Source organism: Mastigoproctus giganteus, chromosome 2, assembly GCF_048544385.1.
Source record: "Mastigoproctus giganteus isolate SK-2022 chromosome 2, ASM4854438v1, whole genome shotgun sequence".
NCBI lineage: Eukaryota > Metazoa > Arthropoda > Arachnida > Uropygi > Thelyphonidae > Mastigoproctus > Mastigoproctus giganteus.
Genome location: NC_143576.1, coordinates 201,164,001 through 201,190,343, shown reverse-complemented (window position 1 = coordinate 201,190,343; position 26,343 = coordinate 201,164,001). Strand labels below are relative to the sequence as shown.

The 26,343-nt window shown below is 37.7% G+C and overlaps 1 protein-coding gene across 2 annotated transcripts in view; it reads right to left on the bottom strand.

Annotated features, from left to right (window-relative positions):
• The window catches only part of LOC150089910 (genetic suppressor element 1-like), a 488,677-nt gene that overhangs the window by 70,956 nt on the left and 391,378 nt on the right, over positions 1-26,343 (bottom strand). For both annotated transcript variants that reach the window (XM_090389701.1, XM_090389702.1), the window contains exons 8-10: positions 26,161-26,330; positions 20,091-20,362; positions 3,316-4,152 (exon numbers count right to left, since the gene is read on the bottom strand). In XM_090389701.1, coding sequence (XP_090245827.1) covers positions 3,316-4,152; positions 20,091-20,362; positions 26,161-26,330 — 1,279 coding nt within the window. The remainder of the gene's footprint in view (positions 1-3,315; positions 4,153-20,090; positions 20,363-26,160; positions 26,331-26,343) is intronic.

The window sequence follows — 26,343 nt, the reverse complement described above, 5'->3', positions numbered from 1 at the left end:
AAAATCTTTTCTATGATTGCCAATCCATGATTCCATATGAAGTTTTGTAAAGATTTAATTTTTGGCATGTTTAACCAAACGTTTCATCTGATGTAGTCAATAGCATGAGAATGAATAGCAAAATAGCATTAAAACTATTTTTCTATTCATTTATGTGCTATTCATGGGGTATTTATGTGTTTATTTTTTTATTATTTTTTTTTTATTTTCATTTTCTAGCACTATTTTCTCAGTTTGCAAATTACCCTCTCTTTCTGGGACTCTTTTCCCATGGAATTACCGGTTGTTTTATATCTTCACCACCTAATGGGCAATACTCATCAGCAGCCCCTTTTATTCATCATTCGATGCATCACCACTGTCCTCCCTCCCATAACACCAGAACAAAGGTTCCTTACTAGAGACCTTTCCGTCTACTAGATTTCTACTCTCTGATAGTGTAGTAGGGGTATTCGCATCCTTATGTTATGATCTAAAATTGTTTGGTCTCTTTTGCCTAATTTTCACTATTTTCATATAGAGTAAACCCTTGATTTAACGGACCCCAATATAACATATTTCGGATTTAACGGACTGGACAAATAATACAGTAATGTACATATTAATCTTGACCATGTTATTCTTTTGAGGTTATACAAAACTTCAATGTTATTATTAATTAAAAATTAATAATAATTATCTATTTCCATTATTGTTTTTATAATCAAATTCAGGAAATTGTTTTTTATTCTTTCTGAAAACGTGTTCAAATAGCTGTTTTCCCAGATTACAGATAAGAGCAGGCGGTGACTTTCAAGCTGAATGGACACCCAGCTCGAAAGTCACCTCAGGTCTACCGACTCGCCTTGTTTTGGTCTCAGTCTGCCTCAAGCTATCGTGCGGTCAGGTTGTATACAGAGTGTTTCTGTGATTTCTGAATTGTGACTTTATTTATTAAATAATTTTGCAATCCTTACAATTTAAAATGGCATCAAGTGATAGAGGAGTTAAAAGAAAACGTGTCAACTTAAATGTGGCACAGAAATTAGAGCTAATTGAGAAATTAGAACAACATGTCTAAGTAGCACATGTTTGTGAAATTTACGGCTTAAAAAAAACAAACTGTTTCTGATATCCATAAATCAAAGGCCAAACTGAAACATAATTTTATATTGTACAGTACTGTATATGTATTAAAGCTTTTTTTTTTTTACATTATGAACAATAAAAAATGCCCACTCCTAGGTTACATTCGATTTAATGGACACCCGTTCTCCCCTATTAGTCCATTAAATCGAGGGTTTACTGTACTACTTACTACTTTCCTTGCTTGAAGGTCCTCGGATTGTACCATTTGGCCCAATGGTTATAATTCTCATGTTTACTACATATGGCAACGGTTTACTCTCAAAATGCTTATTTCCTTTCTCCTTTAATGTTGCCCCTATTACCTACTCTCTACCAGTGGTGCTCCCTCATTAACCAGAAAAACATGTTTTCTTCCAATATAGTTAGGGAAGGATGTTAACATGGTTGTTTTCCATGAAAATTAATTGTCATAATAACCACTCTTTTACCATGTTAGATAATAATAGTTTATTAATCTTATAAGCCCAAGACACTAAACATATAAGGTGATGTTTCATGCAACTTATCACTGCCTATAATCACACCATACATTGGCTATTAGGGGAAGAAAAGAGTTACAATTTGGGACATTTGTAAATTATTAATTGTGAATTTTAGGAATTCCAAGATAAGGAATTTTTAGGTTAAAATTACATTATGGTCACAAAGGACTGTACTATAGGTTAAGGTAAATATGTATGGATACACATACATAAAAATTAAATTCTTATCTGCTGTCTGATGCCAACAAAACCTGTTGTGAATACCTGCAAGAAGTATTGCCAAACAGTTATATTATACGATTAAATCTATTGACCAATGGTAGGGTGCCAAGTTTTACTACTCTGAATCCAATGGTTCTTGTTTGAGGTGCACTGCCTTCATGCTTGGATCATCTGCAGGGTGGTACCAGGGGTCTGGAGGGGGATTGTGTGTGAGCTGCTCTTAAGGATTTTTGGAGTATTTTCTTTTTTTGTTTTTCTCAGTTTTCCACATCTTCCTCTATTTTCTTAATTGAATAGGTGGAAGTGGTTAGTGTGTTAATGAAGTTATTTATGTGCAAGGAGGGGGGGGTCTTTCCTTTCTTGTTAGAAAGCTTATTTCTTTACTGTTATATAAGCAAAAATTAACTAATTATGCAAATTAAAAGAATTTAATATTCTCTAGAATCAGCCAACTGAAGAGAGGATGCATTGAAATCACTGTGGCTCAGGAGCCGTGTGTTGTGGGGGGGGGGATTTTTCCCAAGATGATTCAGCCAGGAATTAGAAGAATAGTAAGATGCTAAATCCCAGTACAATGTACTTTCATTGCATTTATTTATTTATTTTTTTTTTTCCCTGACAATAATATTACATTTCTCCAATACGATGCAGTTAATTAAATAAAGCAGAACTGTTCCTTTGGAACTAAGGCAATAAACCTCCTTATAAAATATAAAATTCTTTAATTTGTTAATTTCAGATAAAGTAAAAATTGTTTTTCTTTCTCTAATGCTGTTTGTTGTTTGTTTGTTTTTGGATTTTAGGAGCATTAGCAACTAAGGCCATATTGCTCCGGGATATGCGGTAGTCATTCTCTGACCTTTCCGCATCCTCCATATTTGGTGGTGACGGGCTCGAACCCCGGTCTAATCAAGAAGCGTGTGCTACACACTGCTGCTCCTTCCCACCTGGCTACGGAGGCGCTTTTCTCTAATGCCTTTTATACAGAGTACTCATAAGGAATAACTATTTCAGAACAACATTGATAACTAGAAATTAATAAGATTTACACATTCATTTTAATTCAAGTAAATCTAGGGCAAAGGCTTTATGCTACGAACAAAGCCATACTTTGTATATACCTACATACAAAAGTCTCAGTCTGTATAATAGCTATGATTTAAGCTTGCTATGAAATACACTGATTAGAGGTATTTAAATATTATTGCAAAGGGCATTTCATTACAAGTTGCCTCAGTATTTCACTTACACCTTAAAAAAAAGAAGTACTGCTCCCAAAAGGATATTGCTATTTATTTGAAATGTGTGCCACTTCACCCATAAGTATGGCAATTTTACCACTATCTGGTGCCTAATCAGTGGATAATTAGGCATTAGAGTGAAAGACCTGACAAATACATTTTAACATAACTAGAAACAAAAATTTTACAAAAAAAAAAATAATAATAATAATTAATTGAAAATAATAATAATAAACACCTACCTTTGGATTTGTATCAAGGTTCAATGGTGGTCCTTTTGAAATTAACAATATATGGCTAAGTTTTTTCTGATAACACTCATCATCAGAATCCGACTCACTTTCTTCACTGTGGTATGTGCCATTTAGCCGTTGTTTACGAATTCTTTCCTCTTGTAAATCAAGCTTGCTAATAACCCTACAAGTAACCTCCACTTGACTACCGGATACTCTTCCTATCAGTGCTGGAGTAATGTTATTTTCTAGCAGGGCTCTTGTTACAGAAATTTCTTTCATTCCTGTATGAGGCTGATGATTATGGTGGTGGTGGTGGTGGTGGTGACGTGATTTAATAGCTGAAAAGGAGTCTAGTGTATGCTGTCGACTGGCTGCGTTAAGACTCCCAGTGTTTTCATCACTCTCAGAATTTATCTTTTCACCCTCTAGTAAACGAGTGTGCATACCTTCATTTTGGAAAACAGATGGCCTCCAAAATTCATGTCCTGAAACACTACTATTCCAGATATCATTCTCTCTTAACCTTCCTTCTGCTGCAATAACAGTTTGTCTTTCGTGACTTCGGAATATTCTCCTATCATTCTGTTCTGATGGAAGATTCCCATGAAAAGAAGAATATTTATCAGATGATAAAATACCATTAATTTCTGTCCGGTTAGAAACACCACTCTGAATTGAACTGTGATTAAGATTTTCTACAACAGACTTTTGTAATAGCTTTGGTGGCTGTGATTGATAGGTATCTTTAAAATTGCTTTCTTTTTCCATATTTCTGTCAATGGCCTTTTCTGTAATTCTTTGCTGATCAGGTATTCTTTCTTTGGATACTGAATGGTTCTGTTCCTGTACAAAAAGAAATTAATAACATGGTAAGCAAAGTCACAATATAAAAAATATATTTGTATTTATCGAGTATTTTGTAATACAAAAGTGGGGGTGAATGAGAAGTAGTAGCTAGATTCATCTACTTCTCCACAGATGAATCTAGTTACCTGTCTTAACAGTGATGGAAAACCAGATAATTAATACTAGATAATTAAAACTAGTGGGGCCTCCGTAGCAGAGTGGTTAGGAGCCGGAGTGCAGTAGCACAAGCTCTTTGAGTAGATCTGGGTTCAAACCCCTGACTGCTAAATATGGTCGATCTACCAACCCACCCTGAACCAGCATGGCAGATTATGATCCATTTCCATCAATATGAATTGTTGAAGAGGCTTCCATCCTGAAGTGGATTGATAATGGCTGCAGTTTACCCCCCGCCCTTTTTTTTTTAAATTAAAACTAAATAAAATAATTAAACTAATAATTTTATTCTCATAGTGGTTGTATGCATACCTATTTCAGTGAATAGATCAGTTTTTTTTTTTTTTTTTTTTTTTTTTTATGTAGACCCCAAACATGAGAGGTATTAGAACCTATAGTACTTAGTACCGTGCTTGAGTTGGAGGTTGAGAAGAAGAAAGAAGAAGGAGGTTGAGAAGACGAAAGAAGAAGATTTGTTGACATTGGACTTGAACTTCTGTAGACTGTAATTTTCAGGAAATACGTATGAAGGAAAGTTGTTCCAGAAAACGACAACAAATTTAACCTAAATACAGAGGTGTTATCATATAATTGGTAATCGTAGTAGCAAATAATGCAAGAAAGCAAGCTTATACAGCATGAGTCAAAAAAATAAAATCCAATTTCATCTATCCATCCCTTCCAATCATTTATCTAGTTCTTCCTTGAATTCATTCAAACTGCCCACTTCCACACCTGAAGGAAGTTTATTCCAGCAGTCAACCACCCGCTGGCTGAAGGCAAACCTCCTCACATCTTATTTGCAACCATCCTTTCTGCAATTTGAATTTATGCCCCCACATGGATGCCCTCTCAGCAAGAGAAAGAATGCCATCAGCACAACGCCTCCATAGCCAGGTGGGAAAGAGCAGCAGTGCGTAGCACACGCTTCTTGATTAGACCGGGGTTCGAGCCCGTCACCACCAAATACGGAGGATGCGGAAAGGTCGGGGAATGACCACCGCATATTCACAGAGCAATATGGCCTTAGTTGCTAATGCTCCTAAAAACCAAAAAAACAAAAACAAACAAACAGCCATCAGCACTGAGCTTGCTCATTCCATTCAAAACTTTAAAAATCACAATCAGATCACCTTGCAAGTGCCTAGTCTCAACATGCTGCAATTTTCAGAACTGCAGCCTGTCTCAATAAGACCATCCTTTACCAGTCTTACTGCCCTTCTCTGCAACCCTTACAGCAGATCTACATCCTATTAGAATTAGCAAAGGCACATGATGCAAGAAAGTAAGCTTATATAGTATCAGCAAAAAAAGAAAAAAAGAAAAACACCCTTATTTCACCCATCCACTTGCTCCAAATGTTTGTCAAGTTCTGCTTTGAATCTACTTAAGCTATCAACTTCTACAACGACAGATGGAAGTTTGTTCCAGCAATCAACCACCCGCTGGCTAAAGGCAAACTTCTGCACATCTATTCTATAACCGTCTTTCCTCAATTTGAATTTATGCCCTCTCAGGCAATTATTCTGAGCAAGAGGAAGAATCCCATCAGCATTGAGCATGCTCAAACCATTGAAGGCTTTATACACCTCAATCAGATCACCTCACAGGTGGCGAGGTGATCTGATTGAGGTGTCATGAAAATTCATTATCGTTAAGCATTAAACTTCTAAACCTAATATGTATAGGCCATGAGGAATTAAGATAACCTAAATAAGGCTAGCTTAATGACCAGAATTGTATGAACACTAATGCCTATATGTAAAAACCACCAATAATAGGTAACAATCAAAAATTCAAACAATTATAAACGTGTATATATATATAATATATATACACTAGTAGTAGTAGTAATATATAACAGTTGAAGCAAAATAAGCAGAAAAAAAGAAAATAACGAAAGTTATAATATGTCTAATGCTCCAAAACGCACAGTGCAGCAGTAGAGGTATCAAAAGGATATAAATAATGTGTGGTTTGTAGAATAAATAAAGTGTCTGTGAAAATGAAAAAGTCCACAAGGTACCAGAACTGAGAAGTAAGGATAGTAGAAACTGGAAGCGAAGTAGTGGTTAAATAGGTGAAAGAATTTGAAAAACCTAGTGCAAAAATGTTTGGCTGCTTAGACAAAGCAGCCGAAGACAAGTATTGTCTTGTATTATATTCCATAGACAAGCAATACTTGTCTATACTTTTTCATGCACTTCACATACATTTTTATTATATTCCACATTACACTTTTCTAAATTTGTATATATTTGTATTTATTTTAATTACAAATATCCAAATGTATATGAAGTGCATGAAAAAGTATAGACAAGCAAAGACAAGTATTGTCTTGTATAGACAAGTATTGCTTGTCTATACTTTTTCATGCACTTCACATACATTTGTACTAAGGGTACTAGGAAAGTTTTGCAATATGATGCAACAATGAATCACAGGAAGCTGCTTGTTGCTGCATGTTGAGACATGTTCATACGTGCATAGTAGCCGCCGCGCCAAGTCGATGGGCTCAGTTATTCATTAGTAGTGAGAGTGTAAAGTGCTTGCGATGGCATCGTGGTCACGAAATGAGATAAGGACAGTTTTGCGGTATAATTTCGTGCGTGGTTTAACCATAGACCAGTGCTTAGAAGAAATGACTCTTGCACTAGATGATGATTGTCCACATCGTACAACGATATTCAGGTGGTATAGAGAATTCCAAAGGGGAAATTTCACTCTGGAGGATTCTGAGAGGCCGGGAAGGCCACGAACGTCAGTTACGGAGGAAAACGTTACTGCTGTGAGGAAAATGCTTGACGAAAACAGGCGAGTGACCTACCAACAGATAGAGGATACTTTCGGCCTAAATGCACCAGCAATTCGTTCGATTCTGCAAGATCATTTGCACGTGAAGAAAATTTTTTCTCTCTGGGTGCTGCATCAACTGACTGAAGAGCAGATGACACGACGTGTGACTTGGTGCCGGGAGATGTTAAAAAAGTTTGATAAGGGACAATCTCGGTATGTGAACAACATCGTGACAGGTGACGAGACTTGGCTGTACTATTAAGATCTGCCGACCAAGGCTCAAAACAAAGTTTGGGTCTTTGATGATGACGACACACCCGTAATTGTCAGAAAATCCCGATCTGTAAAGAAGAAAATGATAGCTGTATTTTTCAAATCGAGTGGAATTGTGGAACGTGTCGTTTTGGACACGCAGAAGACAGTCACAGCTAAGTGGTATACTGAACAATGCCTGCCTAAAGTCATTGGATCTATGAAGAACCTGCGGCCAAAGTCAAGAATGGACACCTGGTACCTCCATCACGATAATGCTCCAGCTCACCGCGCCAAAGCCTGCACCGAATATTTGACCACGACAGGACTGAAACTTCTCGAGCACCCTCCCTACAGTCCAGACCTTGCTCCCTGCGACTTTGCACTGTTCCTGCATGTGAAAATGAAGCTAAAAGGGAGGCGATTTTCCAGTGATGAGGACCTTCTACGGGCTTGGGACAACGAGTGTGCTTTACTCCCTAGTGAAACTTGGCAGAACTGGTTTAAAGATTGGTTTCGGAGGATGGAGAGGTGTATTGAATGTAGAGGAAATTACTTTGAAAAAATTAAATAAACAAAGCTGTATTGCAAAACTTTCCTAGTACCCTTTGTGTTATATTCCACATTATACTTTTGTAAATTTGTATATATTTGTATTTATTTTAATTTACGTGTTTTACACTGCGTAGGAACTACCTTGTCTACTAGTATCACGATAAAAGGCTACATATTTGTCTCCCTTTTTCTAATACTATAGACAAGTTTGGAAATGCAGTGCATGATAAATGGTCAGGAGCAGTCCCCTGATGAATTTCCTGGCTATGTATCATATTTTCATCTACTATATTCAGATTATGCATATTTGCCATCCCCTGATTCAACCTCTTGCTAAAATTACCCTCCCATATCTGAATATAGTGTTATTTATTTATTTACTTGTATATTCCTTTTTTCCCCCCCTCAGTCCCAGTTCATTTTTGCACTAGGTTTTTCAAATTCTTTCACCTGTTTAACCACAACTTCACTTCCACTTTCTAATATCCCTTAAACTTCTCTTAGTTCTGGCAACTTGTGGACTTTTCATTTCCATTTTCACAGACACTTTATTTATTCTACAAACCAACATTATTTATATATATATATATATATATACATTAGACTCCCATTAACCGGCACCCATGGGAATTGGTAGATGCTGGATAACTGTAGTTTCTGGTTGCTTGAGAGTTAGTATTAAAAAAATACTTGACTATTATACTAAGCCCAATACTTAGAAAATTAAGACAAACATAGACAAATTTTACTAAAGAAACTGAGTTTTATTATAAAAACCACTTTCTGAATACAGTAACTTACAAAAAAACACACTCAAAACTGTTGCACTAGGTAGAGAGTTTACTGGGTAGACATCACATGAGGATAGTCAGGATCTGCTGATGTAGCTGGGACACGATCAGGAGGGTCTGTAGATGGTTTTGGATCTGCATCAGTAGATGATGTTGTGCTGCCAAACTTGCTTTCAGCATTCTTCAAAAATGAATGAATATCACCTTGCTTTGAGGTCTTATGTCTCTCAGACAAAGTCAAGTTATGAATGATGTGGAGCTGCATAAGATGCTGAGAAGTGAAGAAGGGTTGCTGTTCTGCAAAAGCTATTAAAGTTTCAAATTCTGCAGTAGCTCTCTGCCAGGATACTTTTCCCACCTGACACACATCATCATCACTATCTTCCTCCTCTGCAACTTTCATTTTTCCATGATTCACAACAGCATCTATAATGTCTTCCGTATTCAGTGTATGAGTTACTGGTATATCTTCATCCACAACAAGCCAGTCATTGACTTCATCTCGAGGCAAATTCATTTCTTCAGCTGCACTATTGCCTGGAAACTCCTCAAATTCGACGGAGAAGGACTTCTCAAATATCACAGCTGGCCACAACTTTCGCCAACATTTCCATAATGTTTCATTTCTCACAGAGTCCCAAGCACAACTGATAGTGTAGATAGCATCTTTGAGGTTATATTTCTTCTGAAAATCCAGAATTGTCCCATCAAAATTAGTCATTTTCTGCATGAAGTCGCACCTGTAAAACATTTTTATGTTTTGCATCACCCCCTGATCCATTGGTTGGATCAGTGTTATGACATTAGCTGGAAGATAACACATGAAAATGTTGCCATTAACTAACTCTTCAGCAGGAGGATGTGCGCGACAGTTATCCAAGAGCAACAAAACTTTACTATTCTCTGGTAAAACTTTACTATTCTCTGGTAATCCTTTCTTTCGTAAATTTTCTTTAACACTAGGGACGAATAATGAAACCACTTGGTAAAGATTTCTGTGTCCATCCAACTGCTACTCCGTACATGATAATGTACGGGAAGGTTACTTACACCTTTAAAGCACCTTGGTTTAGCAAATTTGCCGACCACACACACACACACAGCATTACCTTATGATTTCCTGATGCATTTGCACAAACGAGCACAGTTACATGCTCTTTATTTTGCTTAAACTCATGAGCTACCTTCTCACTACCACCAGACAAAGTAGAATTAGGCAGACACTTCCACATTAGTCCTGTCTCATCTGCATTATAAATCTGTTCTGGGATCAAGTCATTTTTTTCCACTATTTCACTAAACACCTCACGAAATGAAGCTGCAGCCTGAAAATCAGCCGATTTCTACTCCGCCGACAAATCCAGCTTACGGATGCCGTGACGAACCTTGAATCGAGTAAGCCAGCCACTTGAAAATGAACACTTACCTTCAATTTTCATTTTCTCATGAAATTCTTTTGCTTTTTCTTGCAACATGGGTCCAGAAATGCAACCACCCTCGGATCTTTTCAGCGAAAACCACTCATACAGGGCCTGGTCAAGCACTTCCATTCTCGGTGTATGAAGAGTACGACGCATCTCTACACTCTTGTCACTCTCCAACTTGACATAAAACTCCTTTATTTTCTGAGACTGAGCCTTAATATCATATATCGTTGAAGAGCCAACATTAAATTCTTCCATGAGTACTGCACGACTTTCACCTTTCTCAAGCCTCTTGCATATTTCCATCTTCTGCTTGAGGGTAAGCACTACACGTTTACGCTTACTTACTACCTGTTTTCGCATACTAGGGATTGAAAGAGAACACAGAATTTGAATAACAATAAATCAACCAGTATATTTACACAGTGAATTGTTGGGAGTGAGAGACAAACGTGATGAGAGACGCACGTGCGCACATACTGACAGTGCAAAGCAGCGTGCCAAGTTTGAATCATTTTATCTAGAAATTAATATGTATCATTTTAATTTTTCAACTACCTACTATTTCAGATTTTTTTCCGGTTGCTTGAATTCCGGTTAACGGAGATTCTAGTGTGTGTGTGTGTGTGTGTGTGTGTGTGTGTGTGTGTGTGTGTGTGTGTGTGTGTGTGTGTGTGTGTGTGTGTTTTGTATAGCTTAAGTACAATTAGTAAAATAGGTAAGATATATTTCATATAGGATAAGCTGGTAGCTACTTAACCCTATAATAGCCATAACTGGTCCACGAGGCCAAACCTAGTAAAGGATAATCATTAGTCAAAGTAAAAGTAAAAATAAAACAATTAATAAACATAATAATAATATATATCAAGTCAATTATAGGTAATAAGACACATTGAAAGGGAGTTTATCGAGGGCTAACCCTTCCAATATGTCCCCCTACAATTAACCCGGCTATCAGTTTCTGATATCATCTGCCTGTTTAACACGGTCAAAAGGTAATTTATGCGATAAATGGATAAGTATAATTAAAGTTAGAAAATAATTTTGTTGTTAACAGGCTGGATGACTTTAGCCCGACCGATAGCTAAGACTGCAAAAGCATATATTAAGGAAGAAGAGTAATAAAAGAGAACCAATATCCTTCAATTAATATCATATTAATAAGTACAACAGGAGCAAACGCTAAAAAAGGAGAACGGATTCAAGGTTTAAGAATAGCAATAGTACTACAAAATAGAATATGATAGTAAAAAGTTAAAAGTAAAGGGAAAGCTATAATGCAATTGTACGTCGGATTTTACCGGGAGCGTAACTTCCCATCCCTTATAGAAAGAGATCCTCGTATATCATAAGTATAATGAAGCAAAATAGGATAATATAATGTATATTATGGAAAAGAAGCGGACGGTGGAAAGGCTAATTCCTACATGCTTAAATCGTGGTATAACGTTATGTTAAGAATAACTTTAGTTTACTTTACATAAGATATTTATTAATTTTCTATATTTTATATATATATATATATAGGCTCTTGCCACTGAAATCTTCAGAAATTGGTGGCAGGGCCTGCCAGAGTAAATATGTGACCCCTCTACTACTTGATTTGCCTCCTCAGGTCAAAGTGTTAGCAACAGTGGGTTCCACCAGGGGCCCCATGGCTAAAAGGTCAGAGGAATAACATAACATGACGGACACACACACACACACACACACACACACACACACACACACACACACACACACACACACACACACACACACACTTTTTGAAAAACCTCTGGCCTTCACAGAGTTCTGTGCTACACAAACAGAGTACACAATGCGGAGATGGGGGGAATCCCTGGGGCCATTAGACACAATACATTTTACCACCTTAGTGCTGGTGGACTGCGTAATAGGTGATGCAAAATGGAACCATGGTTCCCTTGACGCTAACAGCAAATGTAGCATGCTTTGGCTAGTGCATGTTTGAAGGTTATTAGAGTAGCTGTGGCAGAATATTGCTGGAATCACAGGAAAGTGATCGCCCCCATACGAGTTCTCCTTCGCCTCCCAAATAGGTGAAAGAAGGGGAGCAGATATAAAGATCAATGGCAGAAAACATACAGGTAAGCATGTGAAGGTGTTAGTTTCCACATTTAGAAGGGAGAGGTTATTGTTAATGAGCATATACACAATGACTCATCCTCTTCTATTGATATCAGGGTGTTACGACCATTAAAATCCCCAAAAAAGTAAGAAAGGGGAAGGCATCTGCATAACAAGATCAAGATATTTCTGGGGGATGTCAGTCCCAAATGGCAAATAAGTAGAGCAGACTGTTAATAAAAACTTCACTGTAAGGCAAATCGCTACAGCCTCTATGCTGGCTGCAAGTTGCAAAGGCTGAAATGGGATCTGGTTGCCCACGATGATAGCAACTCCTCCACAAGCAGGGCCATCCACAATTCTATCTTTATGAATAATTGTGATGTTATGCATGGTGGGTCATCATTTGCCTTTAGAGGAGTCTCCTGTAAGCAAAAGCAGGCTGGTTTATGCTTTTACAGGAGTGCCTCAATGTCTTCTGCATTTCACTGGAATCGACTACAATTCCACTATAGGATTTTACCCATTACTTAGGCTTAGTGGATTCATTGGTTGGCTTCCAAAGTGCTGAGGGCTTGCTTTTCTTAGTCTTGGATTTATCAATTCCAAAACTGTTTTGTCAGGCACCACCTTGGTTTTACTTCCACGTTTTCTTGTACTAATGTAGTAATGTTGGAGTAATGTAGTAATGTCTAGTAATGTTGGCAGTTGATTTTTCTATGTGGTTACTTTATCACTTGGTTTTTGTAATGCTGGTGCACAAGGAGATACCAATATGGGAGTGACAGCTAAATGACTTTTCTATGCAGATTTTTCTGAATTCAGTATACAGTGGAAAAGGGCATATATGACTCTTTTGATGACACACTCATTTTGTTTGAGTCCCAACAGAACATATCTCATCAACCTTTTCAACATATGTTGCATTATTGCTATTTACTGATTTAACTGCTTTTCTGGCCTCCTGGTATGAAATATTGAGCTCTGCCTTAAGCCGCTGTATTTCTTTTTTTTCTTTGTTCCACCTCTGGCATGCTCAGGAGTATGCAGAGTGGTCTCCTTGGCAATTAATACAGGTGGGTTTTGTAGCTTTACATGTAATTTCATGATCTTTTGAATGGCCTGCCATAGGGCTCTTGCGTTGAGCACATGCAAGAGCCCTGCAGGAGTCCATTTTTGAATGGCACAAAGCACCCTAATGGGTTTGGGACATATGTACATACTGTGCAGTTCGGATAAATCACTTTAATCTCATTAGATGTTGGTATATTAAATGTAAGGATAATGTTTCTAGTCAGGACTAGATTCCCATCCCTATGTACAAACATTCACTTTGCAGCTGTCACTCCTTGCAACTTTAGTTCTGAACAGATCTCTTCAGACACTTCCAGACCATTCAGAGATCACACTTTGGGATGAGTTCGATGTCTTGTGGAGTGTTATCATAATTGGCATTCCCAAATAGAGGTGGCTCAGAGGAGTTGTTCTGAGTGTTTGTCACACTTAGTTTCAATGAAGATATCACCAGAACACAGCTGTTTTACAGATTCAGGGGAGCCTGCCAAACCCTTCTTTATCCGGAAAGATTTGATGGAGTGGATTATCAGGTAATTTGGTGTTGGACCTGATACTGTTTCAGTTCTGGGCTTCTTTGCTGAAGTGGTGCTCTGTATCTGTATCGTTCATTTCTGATAGGGATCATCATGTTGGGGCACTAGAAGAAAAGTTAAGATTACCAAACTACCGAGCGCATTTATTGCTTGCCTATTATTATTAAGGAGTGAAGGTCTTGTAGGATGCCGAATCTCCATGTTGTGTTAAAACCTTTTTTTTTTTTTTACATTGATATTCACTATAACTAAAGGTGCCTCTGTAGCCAGGTGGGAAGGAGCAACAGTACGTAGCACACGCTTCTTGATTAGACCGGGGTTCGAGCCCGTCACCATCAAATACGGAAGTTGCGGAAAGGTCAGGGAATGACCACCACATATCCCAGAGCAATATGGGCATAGTTGCTAATGCTCCTAAAAACCAAATAACTAACTAACTATAACTAAAATTCCCTTTTTAATAAATGTGTTACAGATGTTTAACTCTGCTTTGATCATCATGTCAAGTGTAGGTCTATTTCACCTAAATCCATATTGATTTTTGTTCATCAGGCTTTCACTTTTCAGAAAACATGTGAGCAGCTTATGTACCAATTTTTTCTAAGTAACGAAGCAAGTGATAATGGCTGACAGTTCTGTAGGACTGACTAATCTTTTCCTGGTTTCAGGGAAGTTAAGACAAAGGAATGTTGCCATGAATTTTCCAATAGGATCCGGTTATAAAAAATCAGCAGCAAATTTAAGGCTATTTTATTTAAATGTTTTAGCATAATGTTGTATATTGCATCTGGACCTGCAGCACTGTTGGATGTTACGTAGTCTTTGGTTTCAGTTATTGTGAAAGGTTGATTATAATCAAGAGATAAGTTACTGTGAAAGTTTATTTAATATTGCTCAGCTATTTTTTTAATATGTTAGAAAGATTAGTCATATGTAGTTACTGTGGATGCTTTACAGAATCTTTCAGCAAGGGCATTTTCTATCTCCAGTAAGGAGAAAATGTCCTATCCAATACAGCTGAAAATCTGGCAGGATATCAATGGATACTTGCCATTTAACAGTTTGATTTTTTTTCCAAATTATGTTGATATCTGTGGCTTTAGTAATAGTAGATGCAAAGTGTGTCCACAAGTCTTTTTTCACAGTTCATCTAATTTTCCTAGCTTTTGCTTTCATTATCTTATAATTAGTGCACTGTGGGATGCTTACAGAATAAGTTCCATGCTTTGTTTCTTCTTGCTTTCCTTTATTGAAAAATTAATTCCACCACTGGTTGACATATTTGCATTTTCCATAATATATGACTTCTTGCTTAGTATTGACTTGGTAGCATCTTCTAGTATTTGCTTAGTGACGTATTCAGTCACATTACCTATGGATTAGTTCTGTAAAATGCGAGAGATGCTTGCAGTGAATTTTTTCCAATCTGCTTTGGAGAATTTCCAGGTTGTTTGATTTTCTCCATGTAATGATTTATGATTTCGACATTTCTAACTTGCAGATGACAGGTAAACAATCACTGCCAAAGAGGGTCGTTTAGTATTATTCACTCTTTGCTAGGTAAAAGGGTGGGAGCATACAGAGAAGTCAACAGCAGGGGTGGATCCTGTTGGGAAATGCATATGAGTATGTGATCCAGTAAATTTTCTATGATCTTTCCTCTTCTGTCCATATGGGCAAAACCCCATAATGGTGGCACCCATTGAAGTCACCCAATAAGCAGAAAGGAGTAGCATTACAATTTATTCAAGTACTTTAGTGGTATATATATGTTTTAGAGAAAGACATACGGAAACAACAGTCAATGAAATTCTCAACATCATGCAAACAGTATGTTGTTTTCAGGAAAGAGGAGGAATCGGACTGCTTTTTATGAGTTGCTTGCTTCCATCATTTCCATGGTCTCTCTCTCTCTCTCTCTCTCTCTCTCTCTCTCTCTCTCTCTCTCTCTCTCTCTCTCTCTCTCGTGGACATCCAGACTTTTTTTTTTTTTTTTTTTGATTTGGTAGTTGTTGGCGCATCGGCTTCTGTGGCCATATTGCACCTCCCAAGGTTTTTGCAGTACTTTGCTCCAAGCCCGAGGCGGGAATCGAACCCGCGACCTTTGGGTTGCCGGGCAGGTACTTTACCCACTCGGCTAGCCCGGTCGGCCATCCAGACTTCATGTCTACCTCTTCGTCTTTAGTTAAATCTAAAGATGATCCAATCTCCATGTCATCTTCTGCATGGAGATCTAACACAGTTTATTCGTAGTTGCAATTGTCTGTGTTCATACTGATTTGGTTGGTTGATGTTCCTCAACAGTATATGGCATATGTGCTCCTTCAGCTGCTGTATTACAGAGATTATCCATCAGTATTTTGATTGGAATATTACTGTTCTGATTGATAAGGCGGTGTTTGGAATATGGATGGGTCAAGAACACCAATCAAGCCCATTCTGCTTGATATGTCCAGGGAGGAAATGTCACCTCTGCCTGAATTCCTACAGATTTGTGATTTTGAGTAGTTAAAGCACATATAACCTTTGGTATAGTCAGCTTAATTATATCAAATTCTCACCTCTTAGTATGGAACTTTGTTTTCGATCTTATATTTCAGTATTTTTTATTTATTTATTTGTTTTTTAACTTCTATAAGTCACCCTCCTCAGAATAAGCTGGGTGATTACTCTTGCAATTAGGGAAGAGTGGTGATGATGCTGTGCATTCTGTTTGAGTATGTAGCATTGCCTCAGCAAGTTGTTTGCAAATGTCCAAATTTTTAACATTTGTAACAACTTATATGATTTGGAATGTAGGGTTTGACAAGACTGTTTATGTAACCTGCTTTTACCGAACTTGGTGGATTTGGAGTATTAAAAATTAATATGATATGTGTTGGAACTAGATTACCATCTTTATGAATCTCAATTCTTCTGGCTTGTGCTACTTTCTGGTCATGCAGTTCTTGGACTATTTCTTCCTCTGAAATATTTAGCAGGTCCTATTCAGATGTAGTTCCTTTGGCAGAGTTAAGCGTGGCATGTGGGGTGAGTATAACTAGGATTCCACTTATGGAAATTAGTTTTTAATAACTGCTTAGATTGTCTAGACTGTGTAACCTCTATTAGTAGGTTGCCTGATTGGAGTTGCTTGACCATTTTGGATGATCTGCTGCATTTTCAAGACACCTTCAGATAAAGAAAGAAGAGAGCTTACTCACAGGTTCAGTTGACAATGAGTATACAATCAGGAATGCTGTTAAGCTCTTGATTTACCAAGACCTCTCTTTGAGTGTGAGAGGTCATGGTAAGTCTGAGGTAGAACATTTTGGTGAGAGCTCAATGGTGGAAAAACCACTGTGCCCGTTCTGAACCCAGGGGTTAGCTTTACCATCCAGGTTTTCGGCTCCACTAAGGGGAGGCAGGAGTAATGCCACTGGAGTAACCAAGCGGTAAGGTTAATCTGTTAGTTAAAGGGAAAAAAGAAGGGTCATTTCCTTTCTAAGTTTTTATATGAAACAGACAAACTTTTTTTATGATGCACCCTATCTGCACAAACTATTAGCAAGCTATCATCTTTTTCAATACAGAAATGTCTGAAATCTATTGATGGGTCACAGAAAATAGTTAAATACCTCTAGTGTGAAGACCTCATTAAAACAGCCAAACCAAAACAATTTGAAAAGCTGTTAAAACTGACAACCTTTATTGGAATACTCATTCCATAATACACTGAATACCTCCAAAGTCATTATCAGTAAATGGGACTTACTCAGGAAAAATTAACCCAGGAGCTTAGCAACAGTTGATGATACAAGCATGAAGAATTATGTTTTTTAACTTTATGTACTCTGATTCTGATCCTACCACCAACAATTAAAGCTGATCATTTAGTCTGTAAAAATCAACCCTACATCCGAATCCCAAAAATATGGACTTCCAATGTGTTGGACATTTCCTGCCCCATTTGTGGATCTAAGGAATATGTATGCTGTATAGCTGCAAGTCCCACCTGTCCTAATCATAAAGGAAACCATATTGCTCTTCGCAAGTATACAAGAATATATTTTTCGATACTCTTCAATTTCTCTCAGTTTCCATACTATTCAAAAGTATGGAAACCAAGAGAGGAAAAAAAAATTTCACAATTATAAAAGTCATGTTCCTCATACAAACCAAACAGACTGTATTATTAAGAGTTCCAAAAACATAATAAACAGAACTAGTACCCACATCTTGCCCAACACACAAAATGACAAAACCAAAAAATAGACCAGTTTCTACTTATAAAAAAAAAAAAAAAAAAAAAAAAAAGGAAAGAGAAAAAGATCTGTCAAATACTGGAAATGTGTAAGTAAACAAGACCATGATAAGACTATGCTGGAACTTCATGCAAATGATACAATGGAATTAGTACACACCGTCTTCCCTAGAAAGAATACAAAGAAACAAGACTGACAGAAACCTGATATTTGTTAATTCTAAAGTCAATTTCAGATCAGTCTAAGCACCTCCGTAGCCAGGTGGCCAGGAGCAGCAGTGTGTAGCACACGCTTCTTGATTAGACCAGGATTCGAGCCCATGACCACCAAATACGGAGGATGCGGAAAGGTCAGGGAATGACCACCGCATATCCCCGGAACAATATGGACATAGTTGCTAATGCTCCTAAAAACCAAACAACAACAACAACAGATCAGTCTACTGCAACAAAACCTAAGTAATGTATAAAATCATTCAGTGGAACTGTGGAGACCTGCACAGTAACTATAATGAACTGAAAGATCTCAGTATTCATATGAACCTAGTGGGTGTGAGCCTACACTAAGAATTTTTTTTTTTTTTTTTAAATCACCTAGTTTCCACATCATTGTTGTATGGACAAGATACAAATGCAGTCTCATGCTCATGGAGGAGTGGCAATACTCATTAAATCTACTTAACCTCCAGACAAATTACATTACAAATCTCTTTAGAAGTTGTTGACTTCTTTAGAAGTTGTTGTCACTTACCACTGCGTTAATTTATATTCCATCACTTAGTCCCAAACAAAACTTAGTAATCTCATTTCACAACTCCCACCACCTGCCTATGTATTTGGCAATTTCAATGGACATCAAATTGAAGTATTCCATGATGATCACCACTTGACAGTATTAAATATCAGATGATGAGCAGACATCATATGTCTCTATCTGTGCAAGCATATACATAGAGCAACTAGAAGAATGTAGAGTGTGCCAATGCCAAATTAAAGAAAAACTGTACTTATAACCATTTTCAAGTTCATGTTTACCAACTAAATTGTGTACAAAAAACTTAAAGACAAACCTTGACATCACAGGCAGAGAGCCACATGCGACTCTGATTGTCCTTGTCCCAACTATTACAAAAAATACCAAACCTCAAATCATCTGTAGAAAAAAAAAAACAAGTATCAAACAGGAAATTCCTATCATCTCTTTCTCCCATAATTTGTTGGAATGGACATGATCTGACCTCTCTTACTGAAATTTCAAATATCTCTCATACTCATTCTCTAGTGTCTTCCACTACATTGTACATGTCTTCCTTTCAACACATCGAAGCATATGCAGAAAAGTGCAAGTGAACTTCTCAACAAGTTTTTCTCTTCCGTACAACCAACCATTTAATGCAGAAGGACCAGAATATATCCATTACAACATGATTAAACAGACCAACACACCTTGTTGACTTTTTAAAACCAGATTTTTTTCAGACACCTATCCCCCCCCCCCCACTCTCAGCACTATTCTTTTATTTGTGCCATACTAAAACGGGGCAAGGAATCTCTCTCTCTCTCTCTCATATATATATATATATATATATATATATATATATAGTGTAATACTACAGGCCAATGTCACTTTCAAGCTATTTGAGCAAAATCTTTGAAAGGATGGCATTGCAAGATTCACCAGGATTCTAGATTCATAAAACCTTCTAACTGACCATCAGTATGGTTTCTGCAAAAACAGGTTTACTCTTTTTAACTCAAGGTTGAATCTTTCATCTGCACAACCTTTGTTCATGGGATAACATCTGGTTATAGTCAAGCTAGGCACACAGACCAAGGACAACATGTGTTAACTTCTCTTTCCACATGTAGTCCACAATGGATTAAATTAAATAATTCATACTAAGCAAAGTCTAAACATGGATGTATTACTAAAAGATAAATTTACAACTACTAATAATCACAAATTTTATTTTCATATAAACACTTTCTAATTTACCTGATGCATCATGAGTGGATGCCTATATCCAATTCCTTCCTCTTGATCTCTATGTACAAAGTGCTCTTGATTCAGTCCATTGGGATGAGTCTGTTGCCTAGAAAACCAGAGGCCTGCCATGTGATCAGATATTTTATGATGACTTTGACTAGGAGCTGAATGAGTTGCTAAATTTAATGGACCTGCTGAAGATGACACTGGTGGAGTGGGCTTCCTGATAACCAAATCTCTAGGAATTCCTTGTGTGATTGAGCCAAGCCGACCCACTGGAGCTATGAATTTAAATAAGCATTAAATACATTAGTAATACTGAAACTGCCAAAACAACCAATGTGTTATTTTACAAATGAATATACAGCAGAATTCTTATGACTAAATTCTTATGACCAATACCCTTCAGTGATCACAATACATTTTTTAGTTATTACATCACAAGAAATTCTGAGATCTACGGATGAAGTGTTTCAGACAGTAATCTAGACCACCCTCAAAAAGTTTAAATATGCCCTACCAATTCAACTAATATGGAAAATAACAAGTCATTGCATGACATGATTACCACACAACCACTTATGTGAGTAGAAGAGTGATTCTGCGCCCTTTCATAGTTATTTTGCACTTTAGCATTAGCATTAGTAGAGGCATATGATGCAAGAAAGCAAGCTTATGCAGCATCAGCCAAAAAAAAAAAAAAAAAAAAAAAAACACTTCCACTTCACTCCTCTGTTCGTTCGAAATACCAGTCCAGATGAGCCTTAAATTTATTTAAACTATCAACTTCCCCAACAGGGGACGGAAGTCTGTTCCACCAACCAACTATCCACAGGCTAAAGGCAAATTTCCGCACATCTATCCTAAATCTGTCTTTCCTCAATTTGAATTTATGCCCTCACAGGCGATTATTCTGAGCAAGAGGAAGAATCCCAGCATTGAGCATGCTCAAACCATTCAAGGCTTTATACAACCTCTATCAAATCAACTCGCTGATGCTTAGTCTCCAGACACTGTAATTTACAAAACTTAAGCCTTTCTTCGTAAGAGCAACCCTTTGTTCCATTCAATAATCTTGTTGCCTTTCTCTGTACTCGTTCCAGCAGCTCTACATCCTTCTTGAAATGAGGAATCTAGACCTGCATGCAGTGTTCAAGGTGTGGCCTGACCATTGCCTTATACAAGGGAATAATCACCTCCTTATCCCTCCTAGAAAAGTTCCTGTATATCATTGACAAGACACCATGAGCCACTCTTGCAGCACATCTGCACTGCTCAGAGAACTTCATATCTGCCTGCACAATTACACCCAGGTCCTTTTCATTCTCTACCACTGTCAGTGCAGTACCACAGAGTTCATATGTTGCTCTGGGGTTGCTGTTTCCCATATGTAGTACTTTACATTTGTCAATGTTAAACTTCATTTGCCACCTCTCAGCCCATCTGCTCAACCTTTCCAGATCCTGTTGCAGCAGCATAGCGTCAGTAGTGTCCTTAACAACCCTGCCAACCTTTGTAACATCTGCAAACTTGGACATTAAGCTTGATATACCATCATCAATATTATTTATAAATACAGAAAACAATAATGGACCTAACACTGAACCCTGAGGGACTCCACTAATAACATTAGTCCATGATGAGCAGTGTTCATTGATTACCACTTTCTGTCTTCTCCCCCTCAACCATCCCTTTATCCATAGCAGCAATTGGCCTCCAATGCCACACTGCTCCAATTTGTGCAGCAGTCTTCCATGTGCAACAGTTTCAAAAGTCTTTCTAAGATCCAAGTAAATAATATCAAAGTTATTCCCTGCATCCAGTTCTTTTGTGACTGCATCATAGTATCCAATCAAATTGGTCAGGCAAGACTTTCCCTTAAAAAAACCATGATGTGTCCGAGCTATAACTGAAGTCTTGTCTAGATGATCCTGCAGTGCTTCTTTAACCAGTGCCTCAATTAATTTTCCTGGAACAGAGGTTAAAATCACAGTTCTATAATTACTTGTGTCAGCCTTTGATCCTCCTTTTGTGAATTGGGGTCACATTTGCACATCTCCAGTCTATGGGTACTTCCCCTGCGTCCAAGGAAGCTCTCATAATTATGGCTAAGGGTTTGCTTACTTCCTTTGCTGCCTCCTTTAATATAACTGGATAGATCCCATTCACCCCAGGTGCCTTTCTTGTGTTTTTCTTGAACAATTTCTCCTCCACTTTACTCTTAGTTATTACAAGATTATCTAGCTTACTGCCAGAGTTGAATACACCTCTGGCATTCACCTTGCTGAATAACTCCTCATGTGTGAATGTCGATGCAAAATATTCATTTAGTTTGTTAGCTACCTGAGCAGGATCATCAACAGTTGAACCATCGGTATCAAGTGGACCAATCTGATTCATCCACTTCCTTCTAGAGTTTACATAAGTAAAGAACTCTTTGCTGTTTTTCTTTGCATCCTTTGCCAAAGATTTCTCATAATCTGCCTTCGCCTGCCTAACCTCCTTTGTAACTTGGTTACAGATCAACTTATATCTATCATAGGCTTCTGTGTCACATGTTAATTTATATGTATCCCATTTTTCTTCTCTGCCATATGTCTCATTAGTTCATCTGACATCCATTTAGGCCTAAACCTTGAACAATATTTCTTAGTTGGTATATAAAGCCTAGTAGCTTCCAAGATAAGTCCTTTGAATGCTTCCCATTTTGAATTTTCTGTTGGCACCATCATCAGTTGGTCCCGCTGTATAGAATTTAAATACTGTCTCAGACCATCGTAGTCGCCTTCATGAGAGCAAAAAACCCTTCCCTTTATCCCAGATGGTAGTTACCTCTTCCTCTTTGGTTAAATCCCACTTCAGCACACTGTGATCACTGCCACCTAGTGGTTCCTTTATCTGCAGATTCTTAATGCATACAGAATCACTACTGATAATCAAATCAAGAGTATTACTCCCTCTAATTCCAAAGGCGTCTCTGTAGCCAGGTGGGAAGAGCAGCAGTGCGTAGCACACGCTCCTTGATTAGACCGGGTTTCGAGCCCGTCACCACCAAATACGGAGGATGCGGAAAGGTCAAAGGAATGACCACCGCATATTCCCGGAGCAATATGGCCTTAGTTGCTAATGCTCCTAAAAACCAAACAACAACAACCCTCTAATTCCCTCCCGAACATGCTGATGTAGAAAACAATCATCCAATAAATCCACAAAAGCCTTGCTAGTGTGTGAGTGACCAACCCACAAATTCCACTCAATATCTGGGAAATTAAAATTCCCCATTATAAGACTCTCTGATTTACTGGCCCACTCTATTTCCATGTACAGTTTCTTATTATACTCATCAGAGTCATTAGGCCTATAGCACACTCCTACTCTCAATTTTGATCTCCCAATGCTTATGTCACACCAAACTGACTTGACATTGCACTGTCCAGCGATGTCGACTGGCTTCACTTCCTTCGATTTTATGTGTTTCTTAACTAATAGCATAACCCCTCTTCCCTTCCTATCCTGTGTATCCTTTCTGTACACATTGTACTCCCCAAATTCCAGTTCTGCATTCCTTATATCTGTGTGACACCACGTCTCTGATAATGCCAACAATATATGCCTTTGATGCTTTGAGCAATACCTCAAATTCATCAAATTTATTTACTAAACTCCTAGCATTGGTGTACACACAAGTATACATGCACCTGTTCTTTTTCTTAGCTACCCTAACACAACCCATGTGTTTACTTGTACAGCACTGACTCCCAGCAGTCTCTGAAATATCCTGCATCTTGTTTTCCAGGCTTCTGCTCATTCCAATAGAAGCAGTGCAAGAATCACTTTCACCACTGCAAGTTGCTACTGTTAATCTATTAGTCCCCAAGCTAGCAGTTTTCAGACCCACCTAACACTGCCTCGAAAGCATAAGGAAATATTCTTGCACCCTTTCTATTTAAGTGTATCCCATCCCTGTAGAAGCAGTCTCTCCTGTTAACAAGTACAGACCAGGATGAAAAAAATTCTTCCCCTGAGCCTTGCACAATCCTTCCAGGGCCAAAGTGATCGACAAGGCTCTCATCATATACTCCCTCCTATCGTGTCTGGGCAGAATTGCAGACACTTTCAAATTCAATCCTAATTCATGGCTTTTTTTCAACAGTGACCTGTACATGTTAAGTAATTCTGCAGGTCTCCTACTCTTAATATCATTAGTGCCAGCGTATACAACAATATCACCTTTTATGCCCTTAAAAGATGATATCCGCTCTACAACATCATCAACCTTTGCCCCTGGCAGACATACCCTGGTCCTGTTCCACCTATCATTTTACAAAGCATGTTCCCCGTTTTCCTGACAATAGAGTCACCAACAACTACTAGTTCCTGTGGGACCAGCGCATTCTGCCTTGAGGGTTACCGCGGTGTTGCGTGATGAACAAGTGCAAGCTCTGGCGTTGATGTTGGCAGCTGAGAGCTTGATGGGCCTCTCAATTTAGATCCTTCGAGGGCATCCACCCTGTCCTTCAAGCTCTCATATAGGCCCATAACAATGCTGAGTTGTCGCCTGATTTCGTTACACTCCTTGCATCGAGCGCACACAAAGACATCCCCCCGTGGCAATATCATGTCCCGTACCCGATTGTCCACAAACATCATGCAAGCAGTGCATTTTAAAAGGCTGTGATTCAGAGGACAACTGTCCCCCTCAGTTCTCCCCTGAGCCACAGCACTCCCATTTGCTTGAGCCTTTTGCTTTGCTGCTCTGGTCTGAGTCATGATTTCGATTTAATTTCAATAAAATTTCAATTTCAGTACAAAATTATAACCCTAAACTTGTATCCCAACACAGTTATAACGCTATATATATATTTCAGTATCAAGTATTATCTACAAGTTCCATTTATATAACTTCCGTATCAAGTTATGTATTAATTAATTATGTTACGTTTGTAATCTAAGTCGTTATATGTATTTAGTTAAAAGTAAAATTTAATTGACAACGAAGTTTAACAAAATTAATAGATTTTACTGATTAATTGACAATATTATATTATATACTGTACTGTACTAAGCTTAAGCTATCTAGTTCGGGATATAACTTTGTGTCGTATAACAATGGCAGCAAGTTATGAACGGTAAATCTACGGACATTTAAGTATTAATTAACTTCCAAATCTCGCTGTCTCAATTCAGAATAAACTAAGGATCCTGACTGGGTCTACAAGCTACTTATAGAAAATAGTTTGATGTAACAATTGGTCAATAAAGCGGCTAAATATGGCTAATAAACTTCTCGTTCAACGGAGCTGCAACTTGTAACATGTGGATTTGATACCTTTACCGATACTTTTATGCAATTACAAGGCCGATTTTCACTATGTACTGTCTATGTACATAGTCATATTATGAAGGTACATATAATACATACATAGACAAAATTTAAGGCTAGTTTTTCTTATATAATTCATACTTTGGAACGGAACCCCTTTATTACTATGGGAGCCATAACTCAGTATTCGTGTTTTTGGTATTCGCGGCATTTCTCAGGAAAGTAACCTCCGCGAATAGCGGGGTTTGTATTCTGAGAAAAATATGCCTTGAAGCTCAAATGACAAATAACTTTCTTGATTCCTTTTTGATTCTTTTCACCATCAGGGCTTGCTTTGCCACAAAGGTTACTGGCTCAGCCATGCAAAGGCAGGTGCAGTATCACCAAAGTAACAAAGCAGTAGTTAAGATTAGCTGAATTAGTAGTGTATAAAAATAAAGTTCCATTTCTGACTTTATTCTTTGCTAAATACAGAGCTACTTATAGAAATTAGAAATAGTAATGATATCTAACCAAAAAATATTTGTTTTCTGTTTGGAGAACTCAAAAGAAGTTGCTAAGGAATTGCTTAAAACCCAAGGTCAAAAGTGCTGAAAGGCATTTTGTATCACTGCATCTTTTAATTAAAAATCTGTACAGTTAATTAAAATATACCAGAAGCAACTAATGACATGATGATATTAATAATAAGCAAAGAAGCTGTTATCTGTATGTATATGAACCTAATGCAGTGCAACAGCAAAAACTTTGATTTACCTGGAGATTCTGGTCTCTTTGTTAATGGTAATGGGCTAGACACAATTTGACCGTGTTCACTCCGGCTAGAATGTTCTTCATTGATTTTCTCCCTTTGCTCCCTTTCTCTTATTTGTTCACGTTCTGCAGCAGCTTCTCTTTCCCTATGCCGTTCCTCTTCCAATTTTAACCTATAAAAGATCA